The following is a 15,362-nucleotide window of genomic DNA, read 5'->3' on the forward strand; positions in this document are numbered from 1 at the left end:
GGACCGAGTGGGCTGCAGAAACAAGGTGGTTACTGGTCCTCTGGGACAGGAAAAGGGAGTGGGGGAGAAGCGAGTGTGGGAAGATGACAAGCCTAGTTCTGGACACGCTGGCCGGGAGGTGGGTATGAGGCAGAGGAATGCAGTATGGGAGGTCTCCTAAATAGCCAAGTTCATCGACAGGAAGTAGAATTGTGCTTACCAGGGGCTGGAGGAAGAGGGACTTAGTGTTGGGTGTAGATGGAGTACAGGGTCTCCATCTGGTAAGACGAAAAAGTTCTGTGCTGGGTGTTGCACCAGAATGTGGGTGTACTTAATGTCACTGAACCGCACATTTAAAAAGTGGCCCAAATGGTAAAATTTTATATTGTGTATATTTTACAACAGTAATAATATCAATAAGAATCATAATATAAAGTACATAGGCCCTTATTCTTAGAAGAATTTAGAAAATGTCACCAAAGGGAAGTATGAAGTCTGGCTCAGTGAAGGTTTCGAGAGAAAGATGGTCAGCATCTATATTTTCAAAAAGATGAAGTTTTCAGCAAAAGAATAACAAAACTTACAATCAGATAATCCTAATATGTTTCCCCCTGGAGAAAAATGTCTAAAAAAAAAGAGAAAAGAAAAAAACCTTGAACTGCGTTTAAATAAAAAATACACAAATCTCAAACTGCTTAAAAACAAAACAAAACAAAAATAAATTAGAATGTGGCTTAGTCATGTGAAATTCATAGACTGAGCAAAATCTCTGCCCAAGGGAAACTGATGGAAGAAAAATAGTTAAAGACTTCTTTGAGATTATGGATAATGTCTGTTGTAATGTTTACAGCCAAAGATAGAAGTGATAAAGGTTCTCCAGTATTTTCCACACAACAAAGTGAACAGTAAACTGGATGTTTTGCTAAAAGAACATTTTAGAATAGATGCTTTGTTTCATGAAGTCAGGGGTGGAGGGTCATGAAGGAATCAAATGAAAATAGGAGTAGAGCCCTGGAATATTTAAAAAAATAACATACTTGAACTTTTTTGTTTGTTTATATGGTATTTGCATGTGAGTGGGTATAGGTGATATTTTTCTACAAATCTGCAACAGAAACTTGTGATTTTTATGACTGCCAAAGATACATGATTATTACTCACCTGGATTTATTTTTTTACTAAGAAGATAATTTAACCAACAGATAAACTACAAGAGTAGAGGTGTAAGTAGAGAATTTTACATTCCTTACATTTTTTAATGCCCATAAAGTATCAACGTCACAGCAATTTGCTAACGTCTCTTTAGGGGAATTATTCTTCATTGAATTATTTAGTCATTCGAATGCTCAAACTCCTCAGAGTCTGTGGTATTTGGCAACTAGCAGACAGTTAACAAATCGTAGTTAAAGGAGCAAACCCATCAGCAATTCCTGAAGGGGAGTCCCATCGTGCCTGGCTCCCATGAAAGGGTGTTCAGCTGGGTCTCTTCCCCATTTCTCAAGACAAGGAACTCTCTGTTATCCTGCAGTGTATTTATAATGGCTTTTAAGACCAAGTGGTTAAAAATACAGCAGAACCCTTAGAATGCCCCGAGTAGGAAGATTCATGGTCTGATAAGGAAAGATCATTAAAAAACATGGCTGTCAGTTTAATAAATGGTGGCATTGCCCGACCGACAAATGATGAAGACCTGGCTTTTCTTGGTCCCAGGCCCAAAAAGGTGGGCCACGAAGGGGAAAAAAATGAATGTTTCCTTTCCACTGCCTGTCTAGGCTGTTATCAGTGCTCAGCTGGGACTGGTTGGACCTTCCTCCTAAGCAATAATGAAAACCAGACCTCCTGGGACCTGCTTGAAGTGCAAAGGAACTAAAAACAAAGGTCCGAAAATAGCCAGCGAGGGTGGGAGTTAGCAGGGGAATCAACCCATAGGTCGCATTAGCGAGCTTCTCCTTCAGCCAGTTGTATTCTCTTCCTTGCTTCAGCTCTCCATCTTTGGCCAATTTATCTCTGCACTATGGCCAAGAAAGATTCGAATACTGCTTAAGACCACTCCCCTTCCTGGCTCATTGCTATTATGATGATCAAAGTAAGGTGCCATTTCGTCCTCCTTTATTTGGGAAGAAAGTCTCAGCTAAGATGGCTCGACTTAACATCGATTTGACTTCAAATATATAACTAGCTCTTTTCTACTCTGAATATTGGGCAAGGCATTACCTTGTTGCTGCGTTCAATCCCAACATAGTCTGCCTCTTCTGGTATCATCACAAAGAGTTCAGCTTCATAGGCACCTTCTCCTTCATTTCTAGCATTGATCATGAGCGTAAGATGATTTTCATCTCCAATGATGACCTGATTCTTATCTCTAAAATGCAGTTTAAAGCGAATATTAGGTAACATATTTCTCTGGATTCATAGTTACTTTATTTAAAGACTAGGAAGAAAAGGAGAAAGATGTGGGAATATAAGACTTGGACAAGAAGATAGTTCTTCATGAGGAGCTGGTAAGAAGAACTGAGAGAATGGCATCTCTAGGGCAGGAAAACATCCTGGTAATATTTAACAACAAGCTCTCAAAAAAGGGCAGGGGAGGGGTACCAACTTGTAGCTGATTTCAATTTCTGAAATCTTCGTTTGCTGATTCCAGTGGTGTAAATCTTCCCACTGTGGTCAATTTCAGGCTACTGTCCTACTTCATCTGCCAGCAAAACTTCCAGGAAATTTGACACCTGGCTCACAAGCCAGGATGAGGCAGCTCTGGGACATCACTGAACACACCCAACAGGAAGAAGATGAACAATGGGAAAAAAGGGAGAGACTTTTTGGAAACGAACAAGGGAGGGTGGTGTGAATGCCCAGTGAGCCGTAAGAGGGAAGAAAGAGGCAGGTAAAATAAGATATCGAATAGCTGATTGAGGATTTTGAGGAAATTCTCTCCAAACCTCAAACTGAGCCAACATTTGGAAATGCCTTTGCCACTTTCGACCCTTAATCAAAGCTATTGCCTTGGATACTGGCTAAATTGGGAAGTTCAGGGGAAAAAAATCCCCTGACAGGTTGCCAAGCAGATTTCAAACACTGGCAGTGGGATCGACTTTGGGTGTGTTGGGGGTGAGGAGCATGAATCTGTTTTTCCCCACAGAGGATGTTTTATCTTGGTCTCATTTCTTTCCATAACAAAATGTAGACCAGTTACCAGTGTTAGACTGGGGACTCCCCATTGCAGGCAACTGGGAAGCCCTTTGATTCTTTCCTTTTTTTTTGTTTTTTTTTGGGGGGGTTTTGTTTTGTAAAGATTTTTTTTTATTTATTCAGAGAGAAAGGGAGGGTGAGAGAAAGAGAACATGAACAGGGAGGAGGGGCAGAAGGGCAGAAGGAGAGGGAGAAGCAGACTCCCTGCTGAGCAAGGAGACCTGATACTGGTCTCCGTCCCAGGACCCAGGGATCATGATCTGAGCCAAAGGCAGATGCTTAACCCACTGAGCCACTCAGATGCCCCGAAGGATTTAGATTCTTTTTTTTTTTAAGATTTTTATTTATTTATTTGACAGACAGAGATCACAAGTAGACAGAGAGGCAGGCAGAGAGAAAAGGAAGCAGGCTCCCTGCTGAGCAGTCAGCCCGATGTGGGGCTCGATCCCAGAGCCCCGGGATCATGACCTGAGCCGAAGGCAGAGGCTTTAACCCACTGAGCCACGCAGGTGCCCCAGGCCTTAGATTCTTAATTTGATTTTGGGACACCTTCTGCTTTACTCCACAGAATGCCATTAATTTTTTTCCAGAAAATTAAAAAAATCAATTTCATTTTGGCAATTTTAAGGATGATTCTGAGTCATGAGGTGCTGCAAAAGCTGGTTTGGGTTAGGTATAGCTAGAACCAGCCTGAGTCTCCTGCTCCCAGGACTGAGGACAACCTGAATCACCAACCCCCAGGAGAAGTTCACTTTGAACAAGCACTTTTTCCCCCTACTTTTGCTGAAAAATGGCAAACATCTTAGGGTGTGTCGGTTGACACCAGTGACAAAGAACTGACCTAAAACACAGGCTAAACAAAAGTGTAGCCAAGCTCAAGAATTTCATGCAAAGTATTTTTTTTTGTAGTAGTAGTAGTAGTATTAGTAGTTGGAAGTATATACTTTCTCCAGAGAAGCTTTAAATAAACACCTGTATTCCATTAGATAAAGTGTACAGGTTTATTTATTTAAACTTACGGTCTAGCTGACAGCTTCAAGTCAGGAATGCACACGTTGTCTTCTCCACAATCCACGAGGATGTGAGCCTGTGTTGTGCAAACAGCCGTCAGGAATAATCTGGGAAAACCTGAATCGCATCCTTTTTTTTTTTGAAAAGTATGAACAAGTCCACAAATTAAACCAAAGCCTTCATTTCGCTCAGCATGCTTCTGCCCCACTAGACACCCTAGCTGAGGCAGTGATCTCTCAAAACAGCCAAATTGACATAATGGCCTGATTCTCATTCATTCTGCGGTGTCCCTAAAGGAGGCCACTCTGGCCGTGTTTGGAGAATCACAGACTGTATTGCTTGTTGGTGTGCAGGAATGCAGACAAAAGTGGCTGGGTTTGGTCTTAAGGTCACAGGAGCGTTGCCCAGGGCCTGACTGGGAATCAACCATCCAGGGTTGTCAGGGACCTACCTGTTGGGTCACAGTGTTTTCCCTGTAGTAATTCAATATCGGTTTCACTTCCAAGCCTTCTTTAAAGGTGGATTCATCCAAACTGTAATTCAAGCTAATGTTGATTGGAGATAATTTATCTCGGAATTCAGTTTCATCCTAGGGAAAATAATCATACACTCAAGGTAGGCTCCAGGAAATAGCTACAAGATGTTAGTCTGTGAAAGGCAGGAGACATTTGACTTCAGCCAGTGGAAGTGAATGATCAGGTGATTATCATGGCAGCCGGCTTAGGTTCGTGTGCGATACAGTAGGCAGCTTAATTAATTAATACATGTTCAGGGATGAAATCGTTTAGGGCTGAGGCATCATGGAAGTACATGCTTCAAGAGGCAATCTTCAGGTTCCCACATAGATGAGTCAAATTGCAAAGGAAAACAACTGTACTTATATATGGAATAAATGTCATGGAAGGTTTTGTGAATTGGGCTCAGGGGGAGAAAACATCTTGATTCTCCCCCTCTCGTCATTTCTTTAAGTTTGCGTAAACTTCAAAACACCTTTAGCACCCTTGAACTCCCTCAGAAAATGAAACAGTTCCCTTTAAGGTGAAGAGGATAGCACAAGCAAAGGCCCTGAGCACTTAGGACCACCTCAGACCACGCAGAGGAAATGCCACTTTCAGATGTGTGACAGTCATGGTCATAATGAGACTTAAGGGTCATGCGCCCAGCTTTTCATTCTAGAACATTCCAGAGCACATTTGTGAACTTTGTCCTCACTGGGCTCTCTCACCCCCTCACTAAGTCCACTCAGGGAGGAGACTAAATGAGAGACAGAGAGAAAGAGAGAGAGAGAGATAAACCCCACAACTGCTAAGAAGCTGGAGTAATAGTATTATACATATTTTAGCTCTTCTGTTTCATGATAGGCTTTGGGGTTATTGTCAATATACATTTCTTTAAAAATTATAATTATAAATTACTTTTAATAAAAATGTTGAATTGCCTAAATGTTTCCCAAGTTGGTTCTGAAATGCATGTTGATAACATCTGGCCAAACATATTCATGTAGGAGAAAAATTCAAATAAATGGCATTTAACGTTTATGGTGTTATGGGAGGGAGGCAGTGAGAAATGAAAACCACCTGAGTTAGTACCAGTATCAGGATAATGTGCAGAACAGAAAGGCCATCAGGTCAGCTGCCTCAGAGCACAAGAACAGGGCAAGGGACCTTATAATAAAGTTTGCTCCTATAAAAGGAAAATAGACGTGGATATCTCTCCACAAGAATGATGAGTCACTAGAGTAAAATGGTTGGAATTTGAATCTGAATGTTAGAGGCCAGAGAGGAGATTCTGGAACACTTACTCGAAGGTAAACGACAAAATCCTGGCACTGGAGGGACTTCTGCCGCTTTATGGGGAGTGGAAAGACGCGATGTGACTGATGATTGTCAAGGAAGAGCGTGCGCTTTATGGCTCCTTTTTGTTTCAGGGCATCCAAGTGCACCTCTGCAGTCAGACCTAGGGACAGAAATAAAGCAAACACAATCGGGAAAGGAAAAGTATTCCGTGAATGCAGCGCTCGAATGAATTTCTATTTCAACTTGCTTATTCAGAAAACATTGTTTTCATAGTTGGATCAAAAACGATACACAAGCTGAAAAAAGTTTGAGAAAACACTCTCAAAGCTGAGAAACTTGTTTTGTCATGGTTTTACACAGTCATTTCCCACCCCCCATTATTATATTTCTTTTTGCAGATAATATTAATGCCAATCATTCAAGTAATAGTTATGTAGATGTTTCCATATATACAGTAGAAATCTTCATATTAAAAAAATGACTCTTTCAAAGTTTTCTATGGTCTGTGCTGAGAAATGCTTATTGCTAGTTTTGCCTAGTATAACGGAGGAGTGTAGAAATGAAAACATGCTCACCTACTGTATTTGAAATGCTCTGGCCTGTTACAGACGCACATACTCTTAAAGAGAAGCTATGGAAAATAATAGTCAATAATGTATTGGTTAGTAAAGTTTTGAATCTGAAGTAGAGATCTTACTTTATCTCACCCAAGATAAAATGAATACATCAATTTTCCTCTGTACTTCTCATTATACAAAAAAACAACTACCTAAAGATACATATATTTGTAAGATCGATTGATCTATCTATCTATCTCACCAGTGGACCACAACACTCATAGAATTAAGATGGGTAACATTAATATATCGGAAAATAATACTTTAAAGTATTACTAGAAGGTAACTGATTTGATTAGTGGATTAAGTAATCAATTATTTTCTGCTTTTATTCCATAAATACATATGAATACGTCCCCTGTGTTAGGGAGGGAAGAATTAGGCAGTACAGAGCCTGGGGTTGAGCAAGAACATGAGTCCATTTGAGGAACCCGCAGGAATTCTGTTTGGTTGGAGTGTTGGAGCAAGGTGGGGAAGCCCAAGGAGGCCAGGCTGGTTGGGTTAGTCTGCAGGGAACGAGGCTTTGAGAAGTCATGTTAAAGAGTTTGGATTTCACCCTAAGAAGCGTGGAGCACCATGGGATGATTAAATCGTATCCCCACTTGGCTTAGGAGGAGGAGGGAACTTGGTGGTTAACTTGCTGGGTGTAGGTACAACTTGAGGCAGAGATCCTACAGGAGGGTGGGGTGGGATGGGGGGGAGAGAAAAAGAACATGAGAAGCAGAGGAAGGCTGTCTCCTGGTAGGTAGACACAATGATGCGGTGTGTAGGCACAATAAAAAGAGGGCAGATGTGCACAAGAAACACTATATGGTTTTGCCTAGAACATGACCCTAAACTCAATCCAGAGAGACGTCGCCACAACCTGTAGGATGACCTGCCCTGGGACCTGTTCGTGGCCAAAGAGGGAAGGAGAAATGACCCGTGGTCTCTACCTGGCTTTGCAGCATGTGCTCACATCTTTCCTGAAAAATGTCAGGCCCTCACAAGCCAGCATCTGAGATGGGGCTTTTTCACATTTTGAAGAAATTAAAACTATAAGAAAATACTTAAATATGACTCAAAGACAGTCTTAACGATTTTACTAATAAGTACCATAGTGGGATTTGAATATTTCAACAGCATCCCAAAACTGTAAATAAGCCCTAATCATACTTTAATTATGTGTCAGCTTCCTGCGTTGAATATAATGAAAATGTGTCACATCTGGGACTCATCTATCTGCCATGACCTCAGTCAATGTCTCCCTTCGGGGTAAATAATTTGCCACATGCCATTAAGCCAATAGTTTCCTGAGATGTCTGCTGTTACAAGTGCTTGGATCCCTTCCCCCGAGAAATCACAAATTCCAGCCCACTTCTACTTCAATTAGAATTATTTAAGAAAGACGGAAGTTAACCCTATCTTTAGATTTTGTAGCATGTCTGGCTTTCAAAATCAAAATGTTTTTCCATGTCCCACTTTTTTTTGGAAGTACCTGGTTACTTGTCAAAATCAGTTCATTAACTTTTACAACGGAAATTCCTCTTTGTAATGAAATCATCAGCCTATGTGAAGTAAAAGAATTTTATGTATGGTATTTTGTTGAACATGAACCATTCAAAACCAATGAAGTTTTTGGAAAAGAAGTAAATTAAAGCTCTGGAGTTGGACCTTTTTTTTTCTTGTGAGAAAGTGTTTGGTGGACAAATGATGTTAGCAGGTGATTTATGAATTATATCAATTATGTGTCAGTGCTGTTCTCTATTTCTTTCTTAGTTCTTCCTCTTTGCTACCTCCCTAACAGTAACTGGATGACTGTAACTTTGTTCATACAACTTTAAAATACCTGGTACAACTTACTGAGTTATTAATAATAGTACCTCAGCCTACACCTGCCAGTTTAAAAAGGTCTTTTACAGAAAAGAGTTGCCAAGTCAAAATATTCCAAGAATCTTATTCTGATCTAAAAGGAAAACCTCAAAATCTTACAGTAGTAAACCAAAGTATTCACTTTTAAAGAAAATTCTTATTTTTTATTTGTTTAAATTATTTTTATTAACATAGAATGTGTTATTTGTCCCAGGGATACAGGTCTGTGAATCATCAGGCTTACACATTTCACAGCACTCACCATAGCCCATACAAGACAATTTTTATTACTGGGGTGCCTGCTTGGCTCAGTCTGTAGAGCACATGACTCTTGAACTCAGGGTCCTGAGTTCAAGCCCCACATTGGGCAGGGACCCTACTTAAAACAAAAAGACATAATCCTATCAGATATCAAAAAATGTTATGAAGTTTTGATAAGTAAAATATTATTAATACAATTTTTATTACTGAAATACAGTTGATATATGTTATATTTGTTTCAGGCAAATAACATGATGATTCAACCACTCTGTATCTTACTCACTGCTCACCATAAGTATAGCTACCCTCTACCCCCTACCCTCTTTGTTTTAACAAAGTTAAAAACAAAACTATTGACTCTATTCCCTATGCCGTCCTTTTCATCACTGTGACTTATTTATTTTATAACTGGAAGTCTGGACCTTTTCATCTCCGTCATCTATTTTGCCTATCTCTCTTACCCCCTCCTCTCTGCCAACCACCTGTTTGTTCTGTGTATGAGTCTGTTTCTGGTTTTCTTTTGTTTATTCATTTGTTTTTTAGATTCCACATATAAGTGAAATCAAGATATTTGTTTTCTCTGTTTGACTTACAATAACTTTGCATAATATCTTCTAGGTCCATCCATGTTGTTACAAATGGCAAAATCTAATTCTTTTTTATGACTGAGTACTCTTTCACTGTAAATATATACACCACATCTTCCTTATCCATTCAGCTACTAATGGACACTTGGGTTGCTTCCATATCTTGGTTATTGTAAATAAGGCTGCAATAAACATAAGGGTGTGTATATCTTTTTGAATTAATGTTTTTGTTGAAATATTCATTCCAAATTTAGCAAAACACATGTTGTACATAAAAATATACATATATTCACTATATGTTTTATATATCAGAGATTTAGGTCCACTGACAGGTCTATACCTAATTATGAAGTACCCTTGAGTTGTCAGGGAAAGCTGTGATCTATAATTAATTAGAGTTAAAATTGCAAACTTGATCACATTCAATATGGTACCTTAATCTGAAAGGTCTGATTGGAACAAAAGCACTAAATCAACCCAGAACCCTCATCACACAAATTCTAAAGGAAATTTTACCTATAGTGCTTCTAATACATTAGAAGTCCAGACAATACATGACAATTCCTCTGACACTGGTCCTGACTCAATGCACGGTTGGAATAATGATACTGTTATTTAATGGCATGCATAGCCATGCATGACGGAGAAAGAATGAGGTGGATACGAAACAGGATTTAAAAGTGCAAAGCAATTAATTTTTTAGAAAAGTTTATTTAATTTAAGTAATCTCTACATCCAACGTGGGGCTCAAACTCATGACCCCAAGATCAAGTGTCACATGCTTCTCTGACTGAGCCAGCCAGGCAACCCTCATTTTTCAGTCTAAGCACTTTAATCTGATTTCAGTAACAGCAAATATTTTGCATAAAGGTAGACTATTGGAAAAGGTTCTCTTATATTTGGAAAGTGGATAGTGATGGTCTTTCACATTTGTCAAATGAAATATTTTACTAAATACTTTTTAATTGATTAATAACAATATTAATATTTATTGTGCTGGTTTTATTCTTTTTTTTTCTAATTTGAAAATGTCAGTAGCAGATACTTTAATAAAACTACACAGCCATTTGAAATACACAGAAATTTACATTGATGGATGCAAAGAACTATTTCCCAGTAAGGCTTCCCTTAAATGATTTTCAAGTGTAGAATACAAGGTTATATCAAATACTGACAAAAATTCTAGGAAAGCAAATCAACAAATGCCTGTCAATCATTTTCGAAATACTGACCTAAATTCCTAAAATAAATTTTAAAAGTATCAGAGAAACACCTTCTAGACTGAACCAGCTGTTAATTTTTATCTTCAAGTACCCTGAGCCATCATTAATTCTAAATTTTTGCATGTGAAGATGAAACATTTTTCAGAGAATGCATGTGATAGAATGAAATGTTATTATCAAGACATGTATTTATTCATTTGCCCACATAACAAATTCCATCTTACCTTAATAATATGATTTAAATGCAATAACGAAAACAGCTCAGGAAAAGAAACGTTTTCTTGAAACAAAGTAATACTCTTTCCATAAAACCAAACAAACCCCATATCTGTTAAAAATACTTAAATTGTATTAAAAACAAACAAACAAACAAAAATGCGTTAGAAAAAGTGATCTAGTTCAAAACCGCACTTGATATCAGAGCGTGCCACACTCAGATCCTTGAAAGCATCCCATCCCGAGTAGGGTCCATTCAGTTGTGACTATGGGAACACCAGACTCTTTGGGGAAATACTGAAGTCTTAGCACTCTTGCCCAAGGAGCTCCCACAGTTCATTTCACTGAATCATGCCAGGGTAAGGACAGACACTGGCTCTTTCACATATTTTCTCAGATCAGGTTTTCATTATAATACTTTATGGTTTTAAACCATTTAAAAATGTGCTTCGGGCATTTCCCAGCTATTTTAAAAAACCAGTGAAGGAGAGGGCACGCCTCCCAGAACTGGGGAGCACCCAGCAAAAGACATTTTTTTCAAAGATTTCTTCAGGGTCCTCATCACACCCCTACCCCCACCCCCGACCTCTACCCAGGAAGGCTTTGACTTTGGTATGAACTCCTGTCTAAAGGCCATCAACAACACACTGAGATTGGGTGGAAATAAGTTCTCTGGGTCAAGCCTGGTTTGTTCAGCATTCTGACATTCTCAGGAACTGAATATCCTGTCTGAGTTAGACCACACCTTCTGGAAAATGAGGGCAAATCTCAAAACACTCCAAGTATTTCTTGATTTTTTTCAGAGGATATACCCTGTTGGCATTACCCAATATGACAGACTTCTGACTCTTGAGGACCCACATACTGAGAAACAAAGTAGCATATTCTCAAGCTCTGTTACAACTGAATTCCATTTGTAGTTCCTTCAGATGACCAGCAAGATGGAGAAGGAACACTTTCAAAAGTGAAAGAAGTGGTGTTCTCCTATGGCTCACCAGAGGATCTGCAATGCTACTAATATTCATGATAATGAGATCAGGGCCACAACAATAGAGGTGAGAGCACAAAAATTGCTATTTTTATCATGTTTGCCTTTTTTTTTTTTTTTAAGATTCTATTTATTTACTTGACAGATCACAGGTAGGCAGAGAGGCAGGCAGAGAGAGAGGGGAGGAAGCAGGCTCCCTGTGGAGCAGAGAGCCCAATTTGGGGCTTGATCCCAGGACCCTGGGACCATGACCCGAGCCGAAGGCAGAGGCGTTAACCCCCTGGGCCACCCAGGCACCCCATCATGTTTGCTTTTTGATTGTGCACACTAAATTACAAAATGGACGTGTGTTTTCAGCCCAGGAAACTGAGTGGTTTAACCAAAGCTTGTTTAAAAAAAAGTTTGGAAAGCGGTATCCATAAGCATACGCAAATGTAAGAGTCAAGGTATTTTATTCTATTTTCAGTTTGGTTGATATTTATTTAAGCATGCCAAGGATCCAAAAGAGATCTCTAAGATTTGTTACATTGGGAATTTCCACAAATGTTTTTATGCTTCTCTCACTTGGAGCCTGTAGATTAGGGAAGTAGCCTTTTTGAAAGAAAAACTATTTTTTTCCTCTATCTGTATTTGTTTTTATCTATATAGATTGAAAAACTTGAGTGTACATTCATGCCTCCCATTCCAGATTAGTACAAGAAATATTCTAGCTTTCCTCCTTTCTGTGTTTGTACCTTTCTTCTCTGACACTGAGAAGTGTCCTGCCATTCTCCTCATCATATCTGCTTATACTTCAATCTCTCTGAATATTATTATCTTAAAGATATTTTTTGAGCATCGTTGAAAAAATGTTACATTAGCTTCGCATGCACAATAGTGATTTGACAAGTTTGTAAACCATAGCCTCAGCCTAACACCCAACTGGGGTTTTCTGAGCTCCCGAGTCCCAAGCCCCACCCCGGAAGTGGCATTACCCAAAGGGGCCCAGGTGATTTGCATCCATATCAGAGTTTGAGAAGCACTGAGTGAACTCACCAGGCCACAGGGGACAGAGACTCTGGAACCTGGCATGTTTTATTTTCCAGATTGATAATCATTGGGTTCAGCAGAAGCTGGGCATCCACAGTCACAACCGGCCTTGCTCTGCAGGGAGAAGACAGGGTTATAAGAGCCATGGGAGCGACACCCCACTTTCAGAGGCCGCCGCCAACGCCCCCAGCCTTCGTACTAAGAATTTGTCTCCCTGTCTGAACAGGTGGGCTCCAGACTTAACTCATTACCTTAAAACACGTGCGGTCGTCATGAATACAGATCAAGGACGCTGGGCGTCCGTCAAGCAAAACTGCATCCACGGAGCTGCTTGGCGGATGGAGTGGGCTCCGGGGACTTGCGTGATATTTGCTGGGAGGCACGCTCTGGGATCTGCTCTATTCATATCTGAGGAAACGCGTCCTTCTCTACTCACTCACACCTGTAAGTCCTTGAGTTTGGCCAGTTTTGTTTCTTGATGGGCTGATGGTTTTCTTATTTTGATGGATAATTTTCTATCCAAGCTTTGACGATCGAGCTAAACACATAAGGGCGGCTGACAAGATCCTTGCATACTGCACGGGAGGCATGGCTCTCAATCCTGACTGTGTGTTGGAAGCGCCCAAGGAGCTCTCAGAGAGGTCAAAAGACCTTGGGGGTCTGGGCTGGGTGTCTGCTGGTGAACCAAACCCTCCAGGTGTTTCTAATGTGTAGCCAGGATGGAGAAGAGGAACTAAATGTACAGCAAACTCCATTTTCACCACCACTCAGGTAACAATAATGAGACAAGCAAGTAAGTCATTGGGGAAGGGGACTGGGCAATTTTTAAGCCCTGTTCCAAGGTAGGACAGCTAAGAGCCAGGTCTCCCAATGACAATGTGAAATGATGTTGCATTGGGTAAGTTTTCCTCTGAGGGGAGGGAGGGCCGCACTTTGGGATGGTGCGTGTTTAGGACATGACTTACCACAGTGAGCCCCCCTGGAATTTTCCTAAACTCCTTTATACTATTCATCTGTGCTTTGTTACATAATTTTGTTTTTAATATTGTGTTACCTCCAGTCCTTGACAAAGCAGAGGGCAAGAGTGAGTTAGTTGTGCAAGATAATCACTGGGGCAAATATCTATGAGGAAAAAAAAAGTGGGAGGGAGGAGGCTGGCAGCAGCCCTCAGACTGTGATGTAGGGCTGTTGTCTGTGGAGGAAGGAGGGAGGGAGTGAGGACTGGGTGGTGGATTTAGGCCTTAGCAACTAGCCCATGAGTTCATCGGCCCTGAGTGGGGCATCATCAAGGCCATACTGTAAGCATAGCCCCATCCTTTAGACACCTAAGACACCCGAGCTTTCCGATCATCTGATTCTAACCCAAAGTGGTGAGTCATGGGTATACATCAGTCTATGAGTATGTCTTGGGACTGATGAAGGAGGAAAATCTCACTTACTAGAGGAGACCTAACTTTAGAACCATTCTGGGGGTTAGGCTATGTTAGCATTATGTGCCCAGAACACACGGGTCTGCTCTCTGCCTTTTGTTTTGATATCCTGATCTAATGTTTTGAATTTCTATAAAACTTTTTTTTAAAGAAGAAAAAAAATCTATAATTTTTGAGCACCAACTGTCTACTCGTAGCTTACGATTCTGTGTATGATACCTACAGATTCTCACTTAATCTTTCACAAAAATTAACTTCTAAAGCAAGTATTGTTACCACTCTTCAATAAACAAAAAAATCAGAGGCTCAGAAAGGTGTAGGGACTTGCCCAAGCCTACACGTGAGTGTGTGGAATGGCTAGGCTTTTGGATCTAGACCTGTCAGATGTGAACTGTTGTTCAGTACTTGCTTTTGGAGTATTAATTCTTGGGAACATTCCATTCCCTAACTTAGTCTCCATGTCTGATTTATAGAAACCTCCTGCCACTGGTACCCCTTCTCTATAAGCACATTTTAATGCATTTCCAAAGAGAAGAATTCAGACATAGTAACATCTAAAGAATGCCTCATTTTATAAGTTCTGCTAAGATTCATATCTTCATTTAACATGTTAGTAGGGGCTGGAAGTTTGGTCATGAGGTATGAGATTAATGAGACAGAGAGATGAAAGAAAGGCAAACAGTGGAGAGCAAAACTTCCTCCAAATGTTAAAAAGAGCATTTAAATGTTCTCCAGAGTAAATAGCTGGGATATACTCTTGAAGGCGAAACTAGGGCAAAAAGGAAATGTACTTGAAACAATTAGAGGGACATTTGCATGCCACAAACCACGTACCTGTAAACAGCTACTTTTCCTGTTCCGAATGCACCTACAATTAAATCTAAAAAAAAGACAAAAACTCAAAACACATGGACACGTTTTGTAGAAAAAAAATCCAAGCTCTTATTCATAATATCATACAGGGCATCCCGAAATGCTGATTGTAGAGTGAGGCTCATCTGGTAAGAGCAGCAAATTGCACCTTCCTTAAGACATTCTGGAAAGGATGTTGGAACCTCAGTGTAACTCAGTAGGACAGGCAACCTGGTAGCTCTCAATCCTTTCTGGACTCAAGAATGCCAACTTTCTAGAAATGCTTTAGAAAATACATCATAGGGACCCCTGGGTGGCTCAGTCGTTAGGTGT

The 15,362-nt window shown here is 40.2% G+C and overlaps 1 protein-coding gene across 1 annotated transcript in view; it reads right to left on the bottom strand.

Moving 5' to 3' along the window:
• The window catches only part of ITGA8 (integrin subunit alpha 8), a 174,666-nt gene that overhangs the window by 61,202 nt on the left and 98,102 nt on the right, over positions 1-15,362 (bottom strand). Inside the window, exons 14-20 of the mRNA XM_044227132.1 lie at positions 15,012-15,057; positions 12,754-12,861; positions 6,551-6,606; positions 5,981-6,135; positions 4,631-4,768; positions 4,188-4,255; positions 2,194-2,341 (exon numbers count right to left, since the gene is read on the bottom strand). Of these exons, the coding sequence (XP_044083067.1) occupies positions 2,194-2,341; positions 4,188-4,255; positions 4,631-4,768; positions 5,981-6,135; positions 6,551-6,606; positions 12,754-12,861; positions 15,012-15,057 (719 nt within the window). The remainder of the gene's footprint in view (positions 1-2,193; positions 2,342-4,187; positions 4,256-4,630; positions 4,769-5,980; positions 6,136-6,550; positions 6,607-12,753; positions 12,862-15,011; positions 15,058-15,362) is intronic.

Source organism: Neovison vison, chromosome 12 (assembly GCF_020171115.1).
Source record: "Neovison vison isolate M4711 chromosome 12, ASM_NN_V1, whole genome shotgun sequence".
In the NCBI taxonomy this organism is placed as follows: Eukaryota; Metazoa; Chordata; class Mammalia; order Carnivora; family Mustelidae; genus Neogale; species Neogale vison.